Below are 27698 nucleotides of genomic sequence, written 5' to 3'. Positions count from 1 at the left end.
AACTCGTAGCTCGTATGAATGTTGTCTGATTTACAATTAATAAGAACATATCTTTATATCTATATCTAATGTTATAGGTATTTTCAAATAATAACGATTCAGGATAAAAACATATTTATAGAAACAATCTTTTTTTTCCACCCAAGAAAAATATATTTTTCAAGGATTTATACCCTATTTTATTACGTTTTACGCAATTTGACATAATAGTTAATTATTTAAACTGAAAATTATGCTGTTTTACTTTTTAATTTGATCTCTTCTGCATTATGACTGCCATATTCTGACCCTTGACTATATGGTTATACATAATATTATGTCCTATAATATTTAACATGCAATTCGCGTTTGCTTATATGTAGGATACAATTTTCTTTTTACTCAGATTTTTATTAAATACAAAAGTAACGAGTAATACCTTAAACAAGTCATGAATAGGTATAAACCCTTATGTCCGTTTTTTAAAACTTAAGCGAACCATTAAAATGTAACATTTATAAACAATTTCAATTAACAGTAGGTAAATACTGAAAAAATGCACACCTTTACCTATAACAAGGCTATTTATCTTATCAATTGATACATCAAAATACCAGCACGTGAAATTGATAATGATCTTGTTAACTTATAAAGTAGAGGTTATAGGAGAAGTAGTCCAGTTTTATTCTACAACATTGAGAGGAAAGTGTGGTCTCGAAGTCGATTTAAATATTGAAACGTAGCGGTTCCGACCATTCAACATACCGTTTAATAAAACGTTGGAATAATTGGAAGGCGATGTAAAAACGATGTCCTTAGTAATAGCAAATACGATTTCCATATGGAAAGCAAACGAGCGACTGTGGTAGGCAAGACCATTGATTTATACATTAAAAGCTCACTTCCGTTGCTGAATGTGCTCTTAACTGACTATTAAATCAGTCGATCTCATTGTAAATGCGAACTTTTGACTCGACATTCCAACAATTGGTATTTAAAAGAACTGAACATTAAGAATAGAAAGGATTGCTGTAGCTTTTTTTCCTGTTGGTTATGTAAATGCTTGTGAATTGTTTTAGCATTAACTAAGATCACGAAGCAATATCATTTTTGTTGTTTTGTCATGTTTTAATTTTGGTTGGAGTGAAAATACCTATATTTTAGCCTTACCTTTGACGTAAGAAGTAAATTATAATAACCTAAATAACCTAAACCATGGATTTTGATCTCTACTTCATATTATAGTAATATCTATTTGATGCTTTGCGGCAGTGTAATACGTAATGTAATGAGTATGTAACTCTGTGAGATTATTTTCAATAATTATGGCTCTTACAATAGTTTTACAAAATACCTTTACATATAAAAAATAAAAAGTGATTGAAATAAACGATGAAGTTAACAATTTTTCAGCGGTTTTGTTTTCAATAATTATTTTGTTTAATTTTGTAAATGTAATTATAGGTACTGAATGTATTTATAAAAATCTATAATTGCAGTATTGTAAAATTAAAATAAAAATATTCTATGGTGTCCTAAAAAATATGTTAGTTAAAGAGCAAAGGTGATATCGCGTGGTATTCAACAAAAGGCGTCCATAAGTATTCGCTATAAAAAATATAGGTTGCGACACGCTTCAGAGAAATGATGGGATTGCCAGGAATCAAGGCATCATCGGATAAAAAAGATATAGGACAAGGCAAGTTTTCAATCCGAAATTTGAGAGCTCAGCAATTTATATTTGTTGGCAAAGGAACAGTAACATACTTTAACTACATTGAGCATTGCTTTTCAGAGGTACATATGAAATCGGTATAAAACCCAAATTAATTTTCTGTTATAACTGTTAATTCTAAAGAACATACCTACCCTTTGGACTGTCAGTTAAATTTTTCACAAATTGACTGTAAAGAGTAGCGATGATATATTTGTTGCCCTCATTGCAAAAAGGGAATTTTGTCCTATATATAAATATGCACTCTATAGATTTTACTCGAGTAGATATAAATATCTATAGTAAACATATACTATGTAGAGCTGGTGCTATAAACATTTATAGCACCAGCTCTACATAAAAAATCATCCCTTACTGATTGTTAATATGTTAATTGAGATTGCCTCCTTCTAATGCATCAAAACTTCAACTATATAAATCCTAACAAAGCTATAACAATATTATGTTTCTAATAAAGATATTGTTTAAATTAATTATGTGATGTTTTAATTATATCGACTTAGGGCCGATTTTTCAATGCTTGGATAAAACTTATCCGTCCAATAAAGTATTACACGATAATATTAAAATGTCACGTAAACTGTCAAATACGGGCAATTAGAATACGTTTTTAAAATGGTAGTTTTATACATTCTTCGACGAATAAGTTTTATCCAAGCATTGAAAAATCGGCCCTTACCTATATATAAGCGATGCATGGGCTAAGGACTCTTTCCGGATTTCAAACCAGGGCTCAACTATTCGAATAAGATAACCAAATATAAACATCTTGAATATCAGACATAATATTACAGAAGGAAAAAATATAATTCCGTTATCAAGTGAAATATCTAAAATGTAAATAATTGTATCTAGGTATCTACAAGAATGATTAGGTATATTAATTTCTGTGTTGACTTCATCGTCATCATTTAATTGATTAACTCACACAAATTATGCTAATTATAACATTCTAAATTATTGTGTAGCTTTTATGGGGAAAAAACCTTTTCGAAATGATAATAAATTCAAATAATTTCACAGTCAATGTAACACAAATTATGCGGTTCTTGATATTAATGGAGTTTGAACGAAATCAGTGTTTATTTCTGCTCACATCCATAATACTTGTGTATTTTTTCCAATGATTCCGCATAAGTGTTCTAGAATGCACTTTACATGCGCAAGGGGGGCATTATGCGAGCATACTTTCGATCTCATATTGAAATTTACACTCAAGGTGGTAATTTTCCGCCGCATGGCGACATTAATAGCGGCTACACTGTGGTAAAACAATATTTTTAATAAAACACTACTTTGCATTCGGACAAACCGTTGTTTTTTCCCCTTTACATTAGTTTGCATTGACATTTTGCGCAGGTGAAGCTTGTGGAGTACAGAAACGAATGTTACCCTTAACTCCTTAAACAATTACACAACAAAAAGTAGTAAATGATAATTAAATTAACAATTTATCATTTTCATTACGACGACACGCTTTTTACAAATTAAACACATGAATTTTAAATTTACATCTATAAATATTTTCCAATGAGCGGACGTGCTCACAATTAAGGACACAATTGCTCGTATCGAGAGTATCGAAATTATAAACCTGTTTGTATTTTCATAATTAATTAAAAACGCACGCTTGTCTTTGATCAATTCATAGACGATAAGCTGTGTAAAATTTGCATTAGTCGTTCATTAAATAAATAACGCGTGTAGTTAACGCGATACATAAATAATAATGAAGTCGTAAAAAGTTAAAAGCCACGGGTCAATAAATAAGAGAGAGGACCGAGCGCCGGAGTCAACGCCAGTCAATACATTCTAATCAGTGATTTATTGGCCCTAATCCTCAGCTCAGCACAAATAAGCTATCTTGTCGACTTAATGTTATATCAGCTCAGGCGTGAAACTCCCGCGCACCACTAAGTGGTCCTTCCAGTTTCCACTCGAAATATTTTAATAAGGCCTCACTGCTCACGCACCCAAATAAAAACATACACGCACTCACTGACACGAACGATCTCTTCAACATCCACTCGTTCCAGCTTACTTTATTTATAATAGTAGCGACACTAAGACTCTACATTTTTGCTCTAAACGGTGTTAATTTATTGACCGTGGGCAGATAATATCACTTTTTTCTCCCATTATTAAAGCGATTACACCAGAAATTATACGTCTAAGTCCAGTCCTAAGTGCTCGATCGAAGTAAAAACAGGCCATAATAAGTCTTAAGTAGTCAGGCTAAAAACCTTATTCGTTCACACAAAAAAGTATCACTCAGTTGTACCCTTCTTCACGAAATCGCCTTATGGGCTCGCTAATAAAAAGTGTTAAGTTATGAACAAGTTATGCCACTTGCATTAATTTCGATGCTTAACCTGATAAACAAATTATGGTATATTAAGTTAATAGCTTAATTTATAATTGAAAGTGTTACGATGTGTTCATAAGACAGCATTGTTACGATCCCTGTTAGCATATTATCTGGTTGCAATAAAGGACAAATTGTTTGAAGGCAAATAATTACCGGGGATTGAAAAAAATCGTAATACCTATACATTAATTTAGTAACAATTTTAATATTCAGTTTGATTTGTTTTCACTTTTACATATCTTATGAAATGTAACGTAGGTATCCAGCAAATTCGTGTAAAGCTTTCATATTTTGTGAGATATAAATATTTCAGATTTAAGTGCTGAGAAAATCTGGTCTAGTATTGATTTACTAATCAAACTAATTTCTGCCACTTTCTGCTATTTCATACTCCTAAATAATAACAAGATAAGTCACTTATACACTCTTATGCATTCGATAGGACGATATAAAATAAGTTTTGAAAAACAATAATTGATGCCATTTTAGATAATATATTTTATTAATGTCAAAAACAATTATCGTAAATTTTATAATTTACAAGTTTCGTAAGTAAACTTTTAATGTTGATATTTTATAAGAAATTTGTATAATTTTATATTCTTTAGAATACTGGATTGCATTGCATTGACTGTATAATATATATATAGGTAGTATAAAATCTTTGCATAAAATAAATTTATTAAAAAAAAATTCAGGCATAACATATCCAGAATATTCAAACATTCTCAAAATAAATTAAAATGAAAATTTTTATCTATTTATTCCTAAAATTAATTGAATACTGACTTAATAATAAAAAAAAGCTTTGTATCCTAATCTAAATGAAGTCAAACCCATTGACCTTAAATCGATTAATTGACCTTAAATTTAAAATCATTATCCGTTCTGGATTAGGTATTGTATCTGGAAATAAAGAGGAGGCTAAACAGTGACATAGGTAATTTTTCTATGACGAAACATTTCTTTCCTGTGGGTATTTCCTTTCAGTACGAGGGTGAAGCCGCGTGCGGTATAGCTATGTTAAACATCCACACAAATCCCTATAGAAATCTTAACCATAAGTTGCCGGCAAGAGACGGCAACTATGGAGTTTCTTGCCGTTTCTTCTCCATAGATAATGCTTTCCGAATCGATAGTAATTGTTAAATGTAAATGTTATGACGATTCAAAAGTGCTTCTAGAAGAAGTCTAATTAAATGTTTGAGTTTAAAACATAATATAGCTACACCACAGTATGTAGGTAACTGTTTTTAATATTTTTACAGTATTCAATTAATAGAGTATTTTTGCAGTTCCAGTATCACCATCATCATCAGGCGGTGGGTCTGGCACGCTGTACCCTGCGTCACACCCGCTGTCCTCCCTGCTATCCCAGCAGAGGCTGCTGGAGTTATCTCGCTTCGGGCTCCGGCACTATGACATCGCACACCACGTGCTGTCCCAGCAAGGTGCTGTTACCAAGCTTCTTGGTGAGCTTTTACATTAGTTATTTATGTTAATTTGAAGATTAGGAAAGAAATAGTTTTTTTTGTATATTATCTTCGAGTGCTGAGAAAAGTAACACTTTTAAGAATAGAATACATATTACAAAAAATAATAATAATAAAAAGCACTTGAATGTTATAAAATTAAAAATTATATGAGCGCTATGAACTTCATATTAGAAATTGAAAATTGAAATTTGGGAAAAATACAATCTATCCATGCCTTGTGCAAGTTATTTTGTGGGCATTATTTCAGATATTCCTATAATAAATGTTTAGATTATCATTGATATTTCATAATAGCTTTTAAGCTTTTTTACCTATAAGTGCAGAAAACTGTAAGCGTTTGAGGTTTTTTCACTAATTGTTAATATTATTTTTTTATCAAAGACACTAAAATTGAGTGACAAATAAAACCATAAGATATATCATTACTAATAATATCATACTGTAGAAAGGATTTCTGAGGTATTTTCTTAATAGACATAGAATGATGGAATGTGGATTACGGCAATACCTGCAAGCTTCACATAATTTTTCTAAGAGTATGTAGTTATTTTTAACAATCGAAAAATACACATAATTTACAAATTAGAAGTTATTCTTAATTTAATCAGATTTAAAAATAGCATTGTCCGCCACAGAAAAATCGTATTTGCCAGTAGCACCTAAACATATATATATATTTACAGAAAAATGAAATAAAAAAGTATGTTTAATCACATATTTAATTGTAAGCATGCACCAGAAAGCTGTTAAACGCTCGAAGCCAGATAATAATTGATAAAGAGAACTTCTGCCTACTGGGTATCGTTTCCACTGCAATTAACGCACTTGATATTTATAGCGATCTTCAGCACTGTATTGATTTATAGAACCGATATTTAGCAAGCCTCGTAGTCCCTTATAACTCGCAACTAAGTCATTTGCGATAATTACTTAACCCTTGCATAGAATGATCAATATGCCGTAATAGACCGATGCCATATTGAGCTAGGGTTTCCCGTATTGCTGCTTTATTTTACCTGCTGTTTTTTAAGCACATTTTTCGAATTAGATCGCGGAATCTAATTTGATCGGTCAAGACAAAAATGTTTAATGCTTATTATAAATATTTATCGAATAGTCAATTTAAATAAATATTTTGGAATAAACAAGACCAGATAAAGACCTGTTATTAAGAAAACCGCATTCAGATTAGAGATATGCGTGTTAAATGACTATCGGTGATTTGTCGAAAGCGACTCAGTTCAGGACTGTGTTTAGTTGTGTCCTAATGATAGGTCTGAGGCAAAAATCTCAATTGCAATTAATCAACGATAAGCAATCGGCTGTTGCCGACGAGAGCTGCTATTGACGAAAGCTTAGATCCTAATCGATTCATAAAACTTGCATAGTGTTAATTATAAGTTTTATAAGCCACCGCGCTGCGGACGTATGCTGGAGACCGCCGCGAGCGCATTCGATTCTAATCTGCATTCGATATCAGAACTATATCAGTGTTTCAGATTTTACAAATTATTAGCTGCATTTCGTTTCCTTTATAATTAATGTAAACGTCACTTTTCATATTGCGCTCGATATGTTCTCAGATGCCGATAAGTCATTCGTCTACTCTTTTAGCAATATCGACATGAATCAAGGAAGCAGAATGTAACTAAAAACCTTTAATTGCTTGCATTATTCTTTCCTTACGTGACGTTGCAACGGACACAAGATTGTAGGTGTAATTTTAATTTTACCAGTGCTTAGTTATTACACTGGGATAATATAGAATTAAAACACATGCCCACTTTGTGTTTGCGCAAGAGTCGTGAAAGGACGATTTCAAACGCATTGGCGCGTACGATATTATACGCTGCTATACAATAATCAAATGCACTGAACGGTATCTTTGAAATTTAAGAAATAGGTGACTGACCATTACAGATACCATGTTATTTGTATAAATCATAATTTTATGTTTGACTGCGTCTTTGTTCCCCTAAATTAAAGATAATCTCATTTCGTAAAATAATGTATTAAAGATTTGTGAGAAGAAAGTGGAAACCAAAACATCAATAAATGCTACAAATCGTTTAAATGTTAATCTTAGATTGTGGTAAAATGAAAATTAACACAGCGTGTGATTATGACGGTTCTTGTAAATTCAAAGGCTTCTAATTGTTCCTCATTATTCGTGCGGCGACGTAATAATTCAATAGTATTGTATATATTTTGCTTTTAATTTCTGTCAATATAAACAAGCCTGTCACGTTATTACTGTGATAAAATTATACGTAGTCGAGTGTATTGTCAATCAATTTTCGCCCGTGGTAATTTCGTGGAGTCACGTGTCAGTTTCCCACGGAAGCCTAGCTATGATCCGCCCAGGGCCGTCATGTAAAACCACTTATGTATTTAACATAGGAACATAGCTTTAGTTCAAAACTCATTATCTAGCTCAAATAACTCTCCACTAAGTGCTTGGAAATGGGCACGCATAAATAACAATATTGTAATTCCTAATTAAATAGCCATGAGCTATATGGCGTAAAGGAGAATGTTCCAAGTCTTATTTCAAATACCTTCTATTTTCAACGAAAAATTTCAGAACAAAATAATTTTTGCAGAGTTAAGTTATAAGTATAGCTTATTCGTGCCATTAAAATAAGATTGTTTGTATAATAACTATACCAAAACGACTGTGTATAAACATGACTAGACTCTATCATTGCGTTTTAATTCACTGCGCAATTTGACCACTTTAAATAGTATATTTACGATTATAAGAGAAAAGAACAAAACCACTGTGTGTATAATTTTAATGCAGGCTGGTCATTTTATTCCAATATACTAAAATTTGGTAGAAGTTAATGATACCTACTGTAGAAGATTGTCCGCGGGTCGCCGCAGCGCGTAATGAAGCCGTATTTAAGCTTTGCTCCTATAATCAAAATTGAATTACCCACGTTGACATTCTTTCTACACAATATATTTTCTTTTTCTGCTCCAATTCCCGGTTAATTTGAATTTTTAATGTTCTCCGTGCCGGTATTTTAAGTTTTGTATTTCGTCGTAATAATGGGTTGTGAAGCCTTTAGCTTTTTCTAGGATTTGAAAGTAATCAAATCGAAACATTAGTAGGCATGTTTTAGCCTAATTGTGTTATTACAAATTCAAAATATTTTTAAACTTATAATATTTTATCAATTTTTTTTAATTGCGAAAGATTTTTTTATTGGATTGAATTTAAATGATGCAATCGTCGTTTTTTGAAAAATATGACAATAAATAAAATTGAACCAATTGCTTCAATATACTTGTTGCATATATATTAATCATTTGTTTTCATAATCATGTCTTAATAAATTTGAAATTAAACGAGTTATAAGACGTAGGTATTTAGTATTTACCTACTTTATAAAGTTTATTGGTACATGTGATAAAAAATACTCACTGAATTCATAAAAATATTAAATTCATATTTATTTAATATAGCTACACATACCGTTTTAGATTTATTGATTTAGGTGCGTACTTAATTTATAAATATTAATTCTGTGTCAAATTTATTAATCTGTCTTCGCTACTTTAAGTATACCTATTTTATTGTTGTTTGTGTTCTAAAGTGTTCACCAAGAAGTAAAAATATATAAAAAATAAAACATTTTCCGATTACGCATTTCACAAACACTTAACAATCAATCGTCAAACGAAGTAGAATTAAATAATAGCAATATATTTTTTCCAAATTCATTAACAAGCTTCTGAAGGAGCGACCGCTATTTAACATGTAGGACAAAAAAGTCCATCAATCACCGAATCAGGCATCGTTAGCACACGCGTTGCATTTAGTTTTATAAACCAGCGCTATCCACACCACTTTGCTGTTAAAGATTTTGATCTATTAGCTCCGTGACGCAGCATTTCCCGACGGTTAGCGCCAGCCAATATAAAGACCCACTTTTTAATACAAATTTAATCAACAGAATTCGAACCTTTCTGCGCCGCTTAAAAGATCTTGTTTCTCTTTGTAGACGCACCGTGTAATGACTTTAAGCGCCCATAAATGACTGTTGTATGGAAATTTATTAACTGATGTTTTGGGCACGTATTGTACCCGTCCTCTTTGCTTTGATTAATTAGCTACTCTTGTTTGTCAAAATACGCATAAATATTTCGAAATTATTGGAAGGTTATTTTTTACAATTCTTGCAATTCTTATTCCATATCTTTAAATTTAAATGTACATTTTAAGTAAAAACCATAATACTGACCACTACACGTTCACCTAAAAAGAACACCCTAAACTTTATAAACTATAATCAATGAATTTATGTATTTGTTGAGTAATGTTACAAATTAGAGGCACGTTAGAATAACGCTCGTGAGTTTCACTCAATATGAACAATTTGAGAGGTAGCACAATCCTAGTGCCTAGGCAACGTTGGGTAATTGGCTCTGGTCATGCGATTACGTTCCTAGCCGATTTAATTACCGCGAAATGATCAGTGTGCCAGCCTCCTGCAATTTACCTATCAATCAAAATGCGTGTACTGGCGGGAGGCGAACAAAACTACGTTATAGGTTTTCAATCATTCTAGCAAAGTACAGTGTACAGTGAAAGGTGATGTCGAATCTCGAGCATGGAGTAAGGAAATATAGGCGCGCTGGGGGCTTAGCATTGCAAGCGTTGCGCGCTGTCAGTTCCAATTGCGTTCGCATATACCTACCTATTATGTAGTTATTGATTTAAGTGTTTACATATTTGTTATAATTGTTTATGTATTTTTCTTGAAATGACTTTAAAGAAATTGCCAACATTATAAGTTTAAATATTTTTATTCCGTCTTTGCGAATCTACCTTTAAACTTTTAAGGTAGAAAGGCGCGCTCCCACATCCGGGCTTATGGTAATTTTTACATCATAGATATAAGATATACTGATAAGTTTAAAATGTTCAGTAAACAAAAGTGATATAAGATGTGTTAAATCGGAACGTTCATCATTACGCCTCGCGCATGAAATAACAAAACATTAAACACTATTTTTGCAACACTATACCATTATTGTTATTACTCGGAATAATAGTGGTTGTTACTTATTATAGCTGTCTGTATTGGATTAATGTAATGGGCCCTAATATGGTTGGCGTAGCCGCTACGTGTAAACTCGACCTGTGACTTTTTACGCCGCAGAGCCCTTTTCGGCGTTAAGCTTTACTTTTATCAAGACATAAAGACCCGTATGAATTTATCTTGAATGGCGTTGACAAAAATGAGAATATAAATAATGCGATGAATAATTCAGCGTGATCGGTATGGAGGGCCGTTGTTCGGAAGGAATAAAAACAGTTCGCGCGGCCGCCTGCCGGAATGCAGCGTCTGATACCTTTTTATGTAATTGTCTCGGAGCACGCACTCATTATCTAACTGATTTAGGAATTACAGAATTCAATAATTTTTTACCTAGTTCTCTGAGTTGAAGGTAATTTATTGTGAATTTAAGATAGGAATTGCGGTTTTTCTCACGATCTCGACGCGTTCAAAGGAAATTTATTAATTACGTGCATATTTCGTAATTACCTATTATTTCATTGAATATGATACTGGCTTGGAATTAATTAAAGAATCATTATAAATATTAGTCCATAGTGGAACAATTATTATTATTTATAGAAATAAGAGAAAAATCTCTTTATATTCGGTGATGTTGCGTTTGCGTTATTATGATATTAACTATTATGATATTGACTCATTTAAGTTAAAAAAATGCATCAGCAATCTCTAACGAGTAACGATCATTGAAATATCTAGTCATAAAATTATGAATTCTTATCTCGAAATGTCCGCTTCATTTTGCCGATGTCAATGCTTCTGTAATTAATACTAATTTGCAGTTTCCATTGTTATTCTGCACAGTCCAGCTGATTATCGGTTTTTTAGAAGAAAGCGTCCACCTTCCTTTTGTTTGCAATAAAGGTTACATAGAAACTATTTTAAAGCTGCAATATGCACTCTAAGCAAAAGTGTTAAGCTCTAAGTTCGCTTAATTCAAGAATCAAACGATCGCTGGGCATGCTATTGCGACAAGCAATCTGCGTTTACTCACGTTTAGCTCTCAATGAAATTGCATCAATCGGCATCGGGTCGCTTTTATTGGTATTTTTATAATAGACTTTAATTCGATTTTGATTTTTTCTCCGAACTCTTCAGGTGTCACTTTTTCATTTAGTACTTTTTGAAATTGCTAACAATGCTTCGTGCTGGCAGTCGGAAGTTGACAATGACCATAATGATAACGTTTTTATAGATATACAAATAATGTTAAACGTTCTAATCGTTTTCGTATAATTTTCTGAGTCACGAAGGATTTATTATTAAATAATAGAAGTACACATCTACAAAGCAAACATGAAGGATGTTAAAAAATGTAGAGCCCTTTTATTTAGTAGTTATTATATTACCGTAAAAATAACTTTTTTACTAAATTTTGTCATAGATTCTATTTTGCTTTAATTAATTATTGTTTTTATATAGGTACGCTCCGGCCTCCAGGTTTGATAGGTGGAAGCAAGCCTAAGGTAGCGACGCCCGCCGTGGTTTCCAAGATAGAACAATACAAACGTGAAAATCCAACAATTTTCGCGTGGGAGATACGCGAGCGGCTGATTTCTGAAGGTAAACACACAATGACCTCTAGAAATTAATAGCAGGAGATTTTGTATAAGTCAGGAGCTAAAACGTTCCCCACTTTGAGAGTATCATGAGTGCCTTGAGCGGTCACGATGCGACCGCGCCGGTATCCGCGCATTCAGTCGTTCCTGCAACTTAGCGCGCCCTTTCGCGCGACAACAAAGGCCGTAATTTCAACAATTTTACTCATAAACTTGTTATAATTTTCTTATACAATCAAGGAATTCTGAATCTTATGAGTTTTAAGAATAAAAAAGCGTACAATAAACACTCAGCGGTCAATGTATAAACGATGTGCACATTTTATTACATACAATGTAATTAAGCATTAATAAGAAGTATCTTAAAGGTTTCATATTAAATGCTTGTTGGTTTAATGGTTGTTGTTAATTAATTAAGGGAAATATTATTGTAAAAGTATCTTGATTACACATTGTTTTGAGAATTGATAGTATCATATATCTATTTAATACCTCGTATATGGAATTTATACTAATTGCTTAAGTTTTTTTACTTTTCTCATAATTGGCACTAGCGTCGTAAATTGTCCAACCAACAACCAATTACGCTAGATCAATACGGGGAACGAATTTGTAGGCACATAAACTACATTATTTTGTATAAAATTAGAGCAAGAATTTTAAACTATTAGTGCTATAGAAGTTTTTTTAACCATACCAAAGCTATTTTTAGTGCGTAATACCGGTGTCCTGGGAGCCTCTCGAATTACGAAGCGTGTGGTGCTTGCGTGTTCGCTTCGTATTTTAATATTTAATTATCATAATATTAATCTTTATTTCCAAAAATACAATTCGACGAAACAATAAATAAGCTAAATTTGTCCCAATCTAATTAATAATATTATATTGGTTTTGATTAATATATTTCATAACGGACGTAAATTGATTACCTACCTAGTTAATAAATAGAATTATTCAACATATACATACAAGTAGAAGTCATTAATTACCTAAACATATAATAAGGTTAATAGTCTACGATTTAGGTAGACGGTAATCACTGAAATCCAATTATGAAAATGCTTGTTAAATGAACTTTGGGTACCGTGTCAATACGTTTTGGGAGGTCAGTTGGTAAAGCCAATAAAATGCCTACCCGAATATAGTCTAATAGTTTCAGCGATGGCCTCCGGCTTACCGAAACGGATATCGTGTAATATGAGAGGCCGTGGTATTAACTACTCATAGATAAAAAAAAGTCGGACCGTAGCAAGTAAAGCGCGACGAGTACAATAACAAAGTAATCAAGAAATTTGGTTTGTTAATGAAGTGTTGAGCTTTGTTTTTAGTATCGCATTGTAAAGGCAATTTGCTATTTTCCCTATATGGTATAATCAAATGTTCACAGATATAGACTTAATGTTCTGTAATCGAGAAAATTAATTATGTTGATGAATATGGAAAGATTTAGAAAAATTCATGATATAATATTTTGGTAATGACACGCATCATAATGTAAAACAATAGCAATGTTGGTCTACCATTCTCTACAATCTTCCTATGTTATATTCATATTAAAGATAGCACGAGCGCTTGTATTCTTAAAACATATTTACAAGTAAGTGTACTAAAGTTCTTCGTTAGTAAAAAAATATAAAAAAGGGGTTAAATAAATTCCGGATGTCTGTATGGTTGGATGAGGAATGATGACGGAAGCTGCATCTTAAAATTATTGGCTAATATCTTAAAATTATTTCATTATGCAATATTAAATGCAATTTCTGAACATTAAGAAAATCGTAAGCTAAAGGAAAATAGATAAATTTTGTTATATTATAGATACATAATATAATGGAGAGAAAAAATTACAAGTCATTGTTCCAGTTTATAATAAAACGGAGCATTTATAAAAGAATAAGAAAAGTGAGCTATTTGTATTTGAATGCATAATGGGCGTCTTTAGGTTTGAGGCCAACGAGCCAATTGCGTTAATTGCCCTCAAAGACACATTCTGCAGTAAAGTCGAATAATGTTAGTTGAGAAAGAACGTAAATGATTAAATGCGTATCATTCGGATCAAAATCTTATTGGAAACTATTAAGGTTTACATTGCTTTAATGGAGCACGTTAATAAAGAAGTCTGTGTAGGGCTGAATTACTTCGCCATTACATTTTCTCTAGAATACAGCGCATGCGATCGCCTATAGAACGGGTTTGGCTTATGAGACCGTTTCTGGTTTACGATATCATTCGATACCGGATTAGGAGACGATAGCGTTCTTGATGGAAAACAGTGTGCTAAACCGATGTGTAACCTTGGGATCCTTAGGTGATGGCATTTGTTGCAGTTACATTAATATATATTATATATTAATGTAACTGCAACAAATATAATAATAGATTTACGCGATGAATTCAATTTTACATCCCATTCTGTAGACATTGGCTTTTTTTAAACCAAAGGTTACATTCAATTTCAGTTTATTTCCCTATTTATGTAACTTCAATTTGTAACGTTGTCCACTGAAAGAAAATTTATGTAAAAACCTATTAGTAGGATACTTCAGAATAATTTTGTTCGACAGGTCTATTAATATAAGTACGAGGAACAAATTGTTTATTTTTTTTAAGAACGTAACTAAAATTCAACCAAGAGGAAGGAATGTTTAAGCTTACTTAATAGCACTAAAAATAAGTACCTACTCCCTTTGACCGTTCTGAATGCGCTCTTATGAGTTGCGTTTGCAAGAATTATTATGAAAGGGCAGGGTTTGTTACATTTTTTACTTTTATCATTGACATTATCGTCATTTGTTGAAATGTGTTTAAAATAATTGCTCCATCGCAGTGCGCACCCATGCCTACGTTGTATGCGAAAATTGCACGCAATTTTCTGTCCGTTGTTCGTAAATGCTCACATATTTGCTGTAATTAGTGTATACAGTTTTTATTTTATTTTAAAAATATTACAGTTAGCTTTGTTGGTCGGATTCCGGGAGGTAATCATTTTTTTTTTCGTCGTGGCGCACAAATTCCCGCGTGTAGCTTGAATGTATTTATGATTGATTCTATTAGATCGAACGATGGTTTCGGTTTATCAAAGCGTGTTGACCGGACTGGACCGCCTGCTGACGAGGGAGCCTCCAAGATTCGTATCAATGCTAACTTAAAATCTATCAGACACGAATTAAAATAATCTCCACGTTAATGGAGAAAAATATTAAAAAAACACTTCGACGTGACTAAAATCTTAAAGCCGTTAGGTTTTATTAATTTGCGATAACTTTATCGTCTGTCCTAATTGGAATCAATTAAAATAATTTGTTTAAGAATGCAATCAGTGTTAATAATAAGGAGATTACGTTAATAAAACTGAACGCAATTAAAATGTAATAATTTTGTGATATTTAATGTTTGCTCATAAAATTTTACCGTCTATTCGTTATTAGGTCTATGGTACATTAAAAACTGGGCAATGTTAATAGAATTTAAATCAAATTTATTACTAAATGATCACGTTCACAATAGCACGGCTTTGTAAAGAGACGCGTGCCTAACTGACGGCGAGCTTATGAAATTGACCAAATTGATTAGGTTTCTTAACTGAATAGCGGCATACTTTCAATACCGATCGTTATTACATTCTATGCGTACAAAAAATAATCAGTAATAATAGTTATTGATAACAGGCGACTGCTTGCGATTTTGTTTGTGTGGAATTGGGTTGGCACTTGGCACACTTTCTAAGGTTCCATATAGCCTTATTTTTTATTTGAATACCTATTGCACGCCTCATAAGCGAAGCGTTGAGGTGGGTACTACTGTCACTTCGCGCAAAACATCTGATTTTTCAAACTTAAAATGTCTTTATGTATCATACATTGCACTTGTAAGATAATACATACACACACATATTAAGAAAAAACACTATTTTTAACGTTCATGATATTTTTGATGTCATTTTTGTTATTTAAACTAGTTAAAAAACAGTTTAAAAAAGTTCTGTCTTGGACGTCCGTGTGTCTGTATGTGCGGATCCTTTTTCTTGTTAACACGATAGCGACCGAAATACTTTACTAATCGAGTCTTTTTTTTTCTCTTACGCTTGAGTATGCTCAGGAATAGAACCCTTTCATTTTTCAGGGTCTGATTCGATGTGGTTTAATTGTTATTAAATAAACAAAAATAATAATTAATAAATATTTATTAAAAAAAAATTATGAGGCGTGCACTTTTGGATTTTCCAAATTATTAGTGTAATATACGCATTTGGTACTCTACGTTTTGGAATCAATTATCATAATACTTAACGAATACTTGTCGATATTTTTGTAGACAAAGATTGTGATTGTGATACGTTTGCTTTTCTATATAGGTACCTACTTTAATATATACATACATGTAGTGCAAAATTTAATTAGAACTTCATTACATCTTGCAATTGCAAAACCCATGACAATTAACATGAAAATTATAGCTAATAATTAATCAATATTCGAATTATTAGAAGTTAAAGTGTATCTTACTTTTATAATAATTATTTTAAAAAGAAAAATAACATAGCAATATATTGGTTTGTTCTTTGAATGTACACTCACCGGCACGGAATCTTGGCCACTGCAAATTTTTGGGTAAAATAACACAATTTCTTTTCTACTTCAAAATTCAATAAAATTTTTATCAAAACTAGTTACTTTAATGTTTTTACTAACTTTTAGTAATAATTGGAAGTTTATAAGAAGTACTACCGCGTAGATATGAATTAAACAAGAATTTACGCTTTTCCTGTGAAAGGAGAATGGGCATTTTACTATGGAAGTTGGGCCTGAACCCTTGAGTTGGACCAATACACATGAGATATTGTTTTTATAATAGATCATAACACATACATAACGGGAAAAATATATATAAAAAAATAATCAACCGGGTTTTTGTACAGTCACATCAAGTTTTATTTCTTTGTGTATAATATTTTTTTGCAATAAATAACTGTTATAAGACAATGACAATATCTTTATGTTACTCCAATTCACTTTCACTTACAAATACGTACTAATCTTAAGGCTTCTAATAACCGAAATACACTAATATAATGTTTTATAACAGGTACCTATACCGTGTTTATTATAGTTCAACGTAGTTAGACGTTTTTTGTGGTTAAACTCAGTCACTCCAGTGACATTTAGATTTATATTTACTTCACTCGAATTAAAAACACCGTTATTATGCGCAAAATAGTAGCCAAATAAATAAAACTTTTTGCCTTGACTGTACAAGAACCCGGTTGATTTATTTTTTTATTTTATTTTTTTCGTAAGGTATGTGTAATGATCTATCACAAAAACAATATTTCGTGTGTATTGGTATTAGCCCAAGTTTCAGGCCCAATTTGCCCATTCTCCTTTAAATGATTTCTTAAAAAATGCACAAAAATTAGAAAGAACGTTTCCATAAAAAAAAATTGAACCTTTGAATATAGGATGTTTCCTTTTCTTTCCTTAAACACTGTTTGCATCCAGTCTGGCATACTCTAGAAGTCATTTTTGATGTCCACTTGAGCTATAGTGTACCAAACGGCCCCAGCTGTATTTCTAAGCTCATTTAACATTGTTGCTGGGTTGGAATCGAACTTTATGTTTCTTTTAAGCATGTCCTAGATGTGTTCTATTGGATTAAGATTCGGGCTACGAGCTGGCCACTCCAATTTTTCAATAATAACCTCTTGAAGGTACTCTTATACGCATCGTACGACACGCGGACGTGCGTAATAGTGTATTAGTAGCAAATTTTCTTCACTGATAAACCTCTAATAGGGCTGAACATGTTCCTGGAGAATTTCCTCAATGTACCTGATCAAATTTAAGGCATTATCTACGATAACTAACTCCGTGCGAGCATCGGAACTTATACCTCCCCATACCATTATTGACCCTCCATGAAAAATCGCAGTTTGAGTGTGGTGATGGGTGAAAACCTCTCTTCTCATCTCCTCTATACTGACTCTTGGCTATCAGAAGCTCGTAAAGTGCCTTAGCAGTTATCTGTGAACACCTCACGAGCGCACTGGCTGTGGGTCCAGTTTTCATGTTCTCGTGCAAAACGAAGACGTGCTTCTCTGTGATGTCTGAGGAGTTCTGGACGGCGTGCTGGTCTGCAAACCTTCAAATTAACTTCCTTCATTAGTCTTCTCACCGATTGCTCACTCACATTTCTTATCCTGGTGTTTTAGAGCCGGTGGCGTATCTCAAAAACTGTCAGAAAGCCATTTCTGAGTATCTCTTGAACAATAAACGGGTCTTCTCGAGCTGATGTGCACCTCACGCCTTCATTTTCTGGTCTGCACGTGGAGCTACCAGTCTCCTGGTATCTTTTCCATGCATAGTGCACCGCTGAACGTGGTACATACTGTACATTAGGTACTTTACGTTGCGGCAGTCATTGGTCTGACATTGTGATGGCCTGAGCAGGTTGTTCAGATGTTAGCGGCATTTTTTATTGTTTGTTATGATCATTGACTACAGTACAACAATAACAATATCTTAAAACGTCATAAACGATATCGAAAAAAGTTTAAAACGAACAATTCGTAACTTCGGCTTAACCACACAAATCACAAATTTCGAGTAACTCTTAAAAAGTGGTAAAAGATTATTCTCAAACTTAATGATTTCTTACCATAAAATTAAACAAATAATATGTTAACATATCTGCATACAAAAAATCGTGAAAAACACTTCAAACTTTTTTTATCGGCAAATTTGTAAGTGGCCAAGATTCCGTGCCGGTGAGTGTAGTTACTATATGAGCCTTATGGGTTAGAGGCCTCGGCGTGCTATTATCATAGTTCGTGAGTTTGAAAGCTGGCGATCGTGTAAATTGGGTTCATTATTTACGAGTTAGTGTATATTACTTTACTATGTATATTTATATGTAGTGGTCTATACAAATATAACTGTAAATTGCTTGCTAATAATCTGCTGGGGAACCTATCGGAGAGTTCTAAGTTATTTAGTTTCCACAAGAACAGCTGATTTTTGGTTTCATACTAGATAAAGATAGATTTAGAAGTTAAGGAGGGTAAATTGAAGCAGTACCCGTTCAAAATCACGGCATCGGCACGGAATTATGAATAAACAAAGTTAATGTAGAGTTTATACTAAAGAAAGAAAATTAAGAACTCTATTCTAAAAAAGGCGGTATTGTTGCACAGATAACATATTATAACTGTCATAAAATCAGCTTTCTAATCTGTGGTACGGTTTCGTTAATTGTTGTAGTGTTCGGGACCGCAGTTATCAAAACAGAGCGGCTCATCGACAGCGTCTAAATTTTAATAAGGAGCCCACTACCGCCTTTGTTAATAATGACGTGGCAGTTTTGGACAATAGCTTGCGCAACTTATCAACTGAATCGATATCGGTTTATGAGGCGTTACGAGCTGCTCTAGCTACTGACCAAGTTTTGATTAATTGCATTCTTATGCTTTAAAGTTGCATACCCGAATCAAATTATCTTCTGTCGCTGATTAATTAGCGATCTATTTTATGATATTGTATGAATCAGCATTTTTCAATAGTGTCCAGTTTTTGTTTATAATTTAAAAAGGTATTGTTACGCTCCTGTTTTGATGAAATGGGTGTGGAACAGTTTTTCATTCCATTAGTATATATTCTTTATCACTCTTTACTATTTTAAGTATACCTCAATGGTCATTTATTTATACTATTTTTCTAAACATGTTAGACAACACAACAAATAAAATGCTAAAAAGTTAAATTCATCCTAACAAGCTTACCACAGCCGTCGCCTGTAAATGGGGTACAATTTTTTTACGCCGCTTTTTTGACATTTACTAACAAGGTCTCGCCTCGTCCGTCCACATTGTATTGAGGAAATAAATCAAATCCACATAGCTTCTAATAAACCGATACATTTATTGATTTGTTACAGCATCAAATTGGTTCCCAGCAGTGCATCAAACGCGATGTTGCCTGTCATAGCACGAATAACAGTTTGAATTATGTCGTTTATTATCATTTATCAACATTTTAATGTTAACGTTACATTTTTGTATTGAGAGAAAATTGATACGACCAATACATTCTAATTGGGAACAATTATCTCAGAGTTAATAAACAGAACAGAGGCACTATCTATTAAATTATTGTTCTACACATATAAGCGCAGTAAGAATACCGCGTTGTTTCCTGTTTAACGTCAAATGTGTTACAAAAGCAATAAATCATGTTGGCACGTTTGTTAATTTGCTTGTTCATTGCTAATTGAAACAGGGAAGTGGGTGCGTAACGTAACATTTATCGCAACGCTATGGAACCCCGCTGGTGCGGACACCTTTTTACTTGGTCCTCACCGCGGGTGCCACTTGATTGCCTCCGATCTCATCGTTTTATGTTCTCCATAAAGCCAACAATAATTCATTTAGACGACGTGACGCCACTCATTCGTTAACTGGTTCTACTCGCTCATCACGAACGTGATTTTTGAATATTAGATGTAGGTACGCAAGTGGTGTGTCTATTTAATTCTATAGAACAGGCGAGAATATAGCAAGTAAATTAATTATGTAGAATGCTTCATTAACTCTGAATAAATCGTAATTGTAAATGGAGTAGGTAGTTTATATATTTACAAAAGCAAAGTAGGTACCTATCTATGTTTTTTATTTGTCAACACAATCGAGAAAACGATAAAACCTTAAAAGCTGGCATTATAAGGAAATATCTCATTTTTCGTAAGAATTATCTTTATTAATAATGAAATCACAAAATACTCAAATGGCAAAGTATAATCTTCCGTACAAACTTTACCTTTTTTTTTTGTTAATAGTATCTAGATTTCCACGCGTTAATGTTTCGAATTATTTTTTGCATTCATCAAAAACTTTTTTGTTTCATCCCTTTTTATGTAACCTAAGTTACTTAACAGAAAATTGCCTGGGACTTCATGGACTACATGTTCGTCCGTTCATTACACAATATCGCGGGACCGTTTCGTTGTCTTTTTCATGCAAAGTTTCACTTAAAAAATTAGAGAAATACCCTGACTCTACACTACAGTACAAACTTAAAAATATTATAAATTATTATTATTCAAAATGACAATAGAGCGGCTCCACGGTAATTTAATTGTAATAAAACCCTTTTTGATAACAAATGTGTACTGACTGGATGGAGAATAGAGATACTTAAAAATGTTAGTTCAACTTCTACTCCGACCATAATGGCCCTAATCAAATTTATCAGAGAGTCGGCTCGAATAAAACAAATAAATTCATTCCGAACCATTAGGCACGAGATCCGATTGTTAATGTCTCAATTTAGAAGCGGACGTAAATCTTCAAAGGCGTGACAATTACTGTTACTTTCCGGCAATACAAACAAAAAGGCTTTCCGTCAATTATCGATAAATTAACCCGATTAAACACTATGGTAGACGGCGCCGGAGCGCCTTATCTCCGGACATGCCACGCTTTTAGGCAGGTAACAACTTACAACTCCAAGTTTTTGGAGCCGATTAGCTTTTTATTAGAATTTCGTGTGAACAAAATCATTACTCGGACATTAACAACGAATGACTCTTGCAAATATTGTGATGTACGATGATTATAGTCGAGTAACCATTCATTACGATACTTTGAAAGCATATCATCTTCTCGTTATTTAAAGTATCTAAACTTTAAATAGAAGCGGAGCCCATTGTGACTAATCATGATTAAACGACTTTAGACAAATTGCGGGGCCGTGACTAGGCATATAGGATCCGAGTTTGATCCCAAATCATTAAAAGAACAATTATAGATATCGAGTTCCCACCTGCAACTTGTTGGCGGATAATGATCTCATTCAAAACAAACACTTAACCAATAGACTTTACATGATATCCTCAAAGGAGAAGATCAGACCAGATGATAACAATTAAATTCATTATATCTATATCAAATTTTCAGGCTTCTGCTTTTTGTAATTTTATACCAGGTGCTGTTTGTGCAAAGTAATTTTAGTCAGCCCAAAATATAATAAAAAGGTAAAACCACTTCTTAACCAATTTCAATTCCAAAATCTAATTTTACGATTGTAGAGAATTTGCAACAAACAGAAAATATCCAGAATGTTATGCAAAGGTATTGCTTTAATACCAAAGTGTATTAAATAATTACATTCTGGATATTTATTGAAATTGCGATTATTCAACTCTGCCCTTTTTGTATAAAATTATAGCACATTAAATGGAGATTATGTTACACTTTAGCGTGTTAACTTTTACTCGTAATTAAAAACTGACTTTATGGGTGTTTTTATACTACAAATACAGGAAACAAAACGAGTATTCAGTTGACGGTAGTCCATATAATCTAATGTTTAAACAAAATCCAGTGAGGCAACTCTATAAAGGTGTGAAATTTATAAACTAGAGCAATTTAAATGTTGTATCGAGAAAAACTAAATTTCTTGTTTTCTGAAATTTCTCATTAAAATACCTATTTATTGACGACAGCGCCCACCTAGCTTTTATTATTATCGATAAATAGATGCCTTGTTACGGAACAAAAAGCAATTTAACCGTTTTGTTAAAGATCATACAAGTTTTTTGTTTACCGTTCATGAACAACGAACTATATTAATATCGGCTACGCGTCGAGCTCTCACAGAACGTTACAAGACTTTCAATGTTTTGTTTTCTTTTTTACAAAACGATGTTGCCGGTATAATTGAAGATTTCGGCTGGTAAATGATGACTGGTGACCAAGAGGTATTTCTCAGCCATATCGAGCCATCGATTTAAAGAATTTTCTATGGAGGCATCAGCTTAATGCGCCGATTACGAAGTCAACAAATTGTATGGAGGGCACTTTTTGTGTTTTCGACGTGCTAACAATAAGCGGAGGCGCGCAACTGATCATTACCATTATGCTATATAAGGCTTTGTGTTTTGAGTAAATTATAACAGGTAGGCTTTGTGTTTTATTTGATGCAGCTTCATGTCGACGTGTCGGGAGCCGCAGACAATAGGGCTTCATTACTAACCGTGACCATATTAAATCTATCTTGTGTAGCTGCGTTAGCAACGTAGTGACAAGATTTTATGAGACGTGTATTTATGTCAGCAATTTAATGTTACTGTATATATTATGAGGGATAGGATTCTTGAATAAAGTAACCTATATGGTTATCAATAATCATATTACCTGTCTTTAAGCAATAGTAAAAATAATTTGATTAGCAGAAAATGGCGACAAGATAACATTCGCAACGACAATTTTATAGAAAAAGGAATACGAGTAATATTATTGCACATGATTCGCTACTAGCATTTCAGAATACGATCTGTTTATAGCAAAGCGGCTTTAAATGCAGGAATAGAACGTGTATAAGTAAAGAGTGTTCATTAAGCAATTATACTCAATTGTTCCTGGGTATAATTGTCAGACGTAGAAACGACAAGTTCGAATAGTAATCAGTGAACGGAATATGTCTATTTTGTGTAAATACAGGTAAATTGCTTTACCTTTGCGACATTTCAAGTAATTGAAGTAAACAGCATATTTATGATATTGCTAATTGTGTTCTATATGAAGGAATCATGCCTTCTAACGACTCTATAGGTTACAAACGTATCATTAATTTAATAGGGATTAGGATTTATAATGTGACTGTTTTTATTCATGTATCATTAGAACTAACAATATGTATATCAATGGGTATCCACATAATTACTCATTAAGATGTAGCTATAAGATTTTGTTATTTGGTGACTGGGCATTAGAATAGGGTATATGAAGATTTACTTGAGAATTATTTATTCAGACAGAAGATTAAACATAGGTAGTTAGGTAGGTTTAAGAAATCCCATGATATTTCTTGGAGCCCCAACAGTGAAGTCCTGAGTTAAACTCCGCTCATTATGCATAAAATACAGCACAAAAAAGAATAAACGAAAACACTTACGGTACGAAAATATTAAATCTTCATGCCAGCATACCAGTTCCATACATGCTCGAACAGATTATAACATAATTATGTAGTTCATAGAGAGTAATAATGTTAGAGTTAAACATCGCTAGCATGACCACGCGAAGCAACTGCTCAGTAGCTTAACAACGAATTCTACGACAATTACAAACGGACAGGCTATGATTAAATTATGGCACTTACTCGGAGTGTTTCCTGAAAATTACATGGGATGGCTCTGCCAAGGCTGTTCTGGCACGCGATACCTCTGCACGCATTAAAAGATACATAATGGCGAGCGGTTTCAAACGCGACCAATGACGCATCGGTTTTAACGCGCTGCTGGTCACTCATTTTCTGCATATTATAATTATTTGTAGGTTGCTCAAGAAATAGCGCAGAAAATACAATTATGCAACAGTTTGCGAGCCAGTCTACCTTGAACCTTCAGTCACTCGATACCGAGATGAGTTGCAGCGGGAAATATTATTTTAAGTGTATAAATTATAGTTATCATGATTATTTAATGTAACTATTAACTTATTAAGTTATCATTGTTGGCAATGAGTAGGTAATATCGTATTAATAAACATAAATTGTGGTTTATGTTACAACATTGCATATTTCATGTAAAGTGACAAAGAACTTATAACTAATATTAATTTTATCTGGGGTATGCAATACCTATGCATCTTGAATTACTTGATTAGGTACGTACACTTTTCATAAGTCATATTTTAGATATTTCTGAAACACACCCAATTATTAATAATATTTTTCCATCATAATACAATCCTATTAAAGTGAGAATTTTATGTACGAATGAATATTATTTTTAAGAATTTTAAAGGCGATTATATTACAAGCTTGTAAATTATTTACTTGAAAGCAATACTTACCGGACAAACCTGAAATCAGTGCTGAAATTTGCGACTTTGTTCGTCTAAAATGAAATTTAATTAGTGGGAAAACTTAATAAATAAAAAACAATGATTTGTTGTAAAATATTTTTAATATAATTCATCTTAGATATCTGTAGGTTATTTGAATTTAGCTTGTAAGCTACAGAAAATATGAAAATTGAAAAGTTATTACTTAGTTCGAAGAACCAGGTTGTAACAAATATAGTCATCAATAAAAAGTTTATATATATTTTTATTCTTTATTCCATCTGTTTATCCTACTAATATTCTTATTACATTTTATCTAACAGGAGTATGCACGAACGCAACAGCGCCCAGCGTGTCCTCAATAAACAGGATCCTGCGGAACCGAGCGGCAGAGCGCGCGGCGGCCGAGTTCGCGCGGGCGGCGGGCTACGGGCTGTACGCCGCACCGCCGCCGTACGGCAGCTTCCCGTGGGGCAGCGGCGGGGTGTGGCCGCCCGGCAGCCTGCCGCTCCCGCCCGGAGTGCCCGCGCCCGCGGTGGGCGTGCCGCATCCAGATGCTATGAAACAGGGCTTCTTGACCTCATCCGGTCGGGGGCTGATTGGTAAGTTAACGTATAACGTGATCTTATGGTTTATTACCGAGGCTACTTGATCCCTGCTTATGGTGACAGGATTTTTTAGTAATTAAACTTAATTGAATGCTCAAAGACGGATCATATTATTTATATGTGCATTTTTTTTTGTAGATGTAGACGGTGATGACTCTGGATCTCTAGATGGCGAACAGCCAAAGTTTAGACGAAATCGAACCACATTTAGCCCAGATCAATTAGAAGAACTTGAAAAGGAATTTGAAAAGTCGCATTATCCATGTGTCTCAACGAGGGAACGATTAGCTTCCAAGACATCGTTATCGGAAGCCAGAGTTCAGGTAAATATTTTTAACAAATACAAATCCTTCACATATTTATCGCATAACTTTAAATTAGTCATCCAGCTCTAATGATGGCGTGAAAATATCTATTACTTAATCATTAGGTCGAGTCAATGCTTTTATATAACGTCTATTAGCATTCATGAATATTTGATGATAGAGTGAGAACCAAATACTAATCTCGTTTATTTACCGTTACTGACAGGTTTGGTTTTCCAACAGACGAGCCAAGTGGAGGCGCCACCAGCGCATGAACCTACTCAAGCGCGGTGGCGGGTCTCCCTCGCACCGCCTCCCCCATTCACCCTCCCGTTCCCGATCGCGGTCTTTATCCCCCACGCGCATGGCCTACCACGCTCCGCAAATGGGTGGAGAGAACAGCGCCTTTAAAGCGCTCGCCCACCAAGATACCAACGCCCTGAAGGCTCTATCCCAACACGCTCAATTCGAAACGAACGCGCTGAAAGCGCTGTCGCAACAGGCGTTCGACGGTAGCGCATTTAAACCCCATTCCACATTGGAAAATAGTGCGTTTAAAGCGCTCGTACCGAATTCAGCGGCGGCGGCATTACTGGCGGCGCAATCGATACAATTAGCCCGCGGATATGAATCTCATTCGGATTCAGACGAGGAAATAAATGTACACGATGAGAGCGAAGACGAGAGCGAGAAACAAAAAAATAAGACTAGATCCAGATCGCCGAGCCCTTGTCGTCAACGATCGATGACCTCTAACGATTTGCCTCTACAGTTAACGAAACACGATCGTTGATATCATTATTTTGTTAATAAAATTATTTATTTACATTGTAAAATTAAGTCGTTCATTGAATGCCGATGTTCCGATAGTATAATTATTATGCAAATTCAAATCCTAGAGTGTTAATACTCCTGTTAGATTGTAAATTTATGTAAATATGTAGATATTGCGATAGTCGATTACTGTAAAGAAATGGATCAAATAAATTTAAGTCTGCACAAATAATGTTCTGTATCTAATTTAGAAGATATTACCAGAATTGTTGTCAAAATGTCAGTTTTTGAAGAGAATAAAAATGCTTCATGCAATACTATTGATTACAAAATTGACGTGAACAATATATAGGTATTAAAATTAGTTGAGAAACCAATGATTAATGTTTTAAAAGATTGTTAATTGATGTAAAATATTTAATCGTGTACCTACCTATCTGATGTTTAACTTTTCTTCGTCAACGATTACTGAAAATAATACTTCATACATATCATATTATTATTTAGTTTATCTACAATAGTTGTTGCTGATGTTTTATTTTATAACTGCGGTTTTTAAATAGTAAGAAATAATTGTAAATATTGTTACATTCTCAGAACTGTAAACTATTTATTGAATAGATAATTATATTTTAATGTAAATAAAATGTAGGAATAGTTTAAAAGGGTACCTATTAAAATATTTGAATAAATTTTAATGAACATGATCTTTTTAATTACTACATCCCGATATTTTATTCCCAAAAACATTCCTATAGAATTAATAATTAATTAATTATTCCTAATGACACACAAGTGATTGCAATCAAATTATTTTTTTTTTATGGCTGTCTATGAAATAAAATTAAAATTCGGCTACTTATTTAGTACAGACAATATATGTATTAATGGCATCCACAGCATATTCTGTACTGTCGATCTATTACAATTTATTATCTACAATTAA

At 33.3% G+C, this 27698-nt stretch overlaps 1 protein-coding gene across 2 annotated transcripts in view; it reads left to right on the top strand.

The window, feature by feature from the left end:
- LOC149482313 (paired box protein Pax-6-like) overlaps positions 1-27456 on the top strand; it is a 44196-nt gene extending 16740 nt beyond the window's left edge. Inside the window, exons 2-6 of one of the 2 annotated variants that reach the window (XM_089704224.1) lie at positions 5378-5533; positions 12091-12231; positions 25389-25667; positions 25812-25996; positions 26205-27456. In XM_089704224.1, the coding sequence (XP_089560350.1) occupies positions 5378-5533; positions 12091-12231; positions 25389-25667; positions 25812-25996; positions 26205-26771 (1328 nt within the window). In that variant the 3' untranslated portion in view covers positions 26772-27456. Of the gene's footprint in view, positions 1-5377; positions 5555-12090; positions 12232-25388; positions 25668-25811; positions 25997-26204 lie in introns of both variants that reach the window. The other variant, XM_089704223.1, reaches the window with a different exon arrangement.
- Positions 27457-27698: the final 242 nt, after the last annotated feature.

The sequence above is a fragment of the Colias philodice genome, chromosome 15 (genome assembly GCF_061535455.1).
Source record: "Colias philodice isolate Cphi_HAF_F1 chromosome 15, ilColPhil1 Martin Lab GWU primary, whole genome shotgun sequence".
Lineage (NCBI taxonomy): Eukaryota > Metazoa > Arthropoda > Insecta > Lepidoptera > Pieridae > Colias > Colias philodice.
This window is presented reverse-complemented; position numbering and strand designations above follow the sequence as displayed.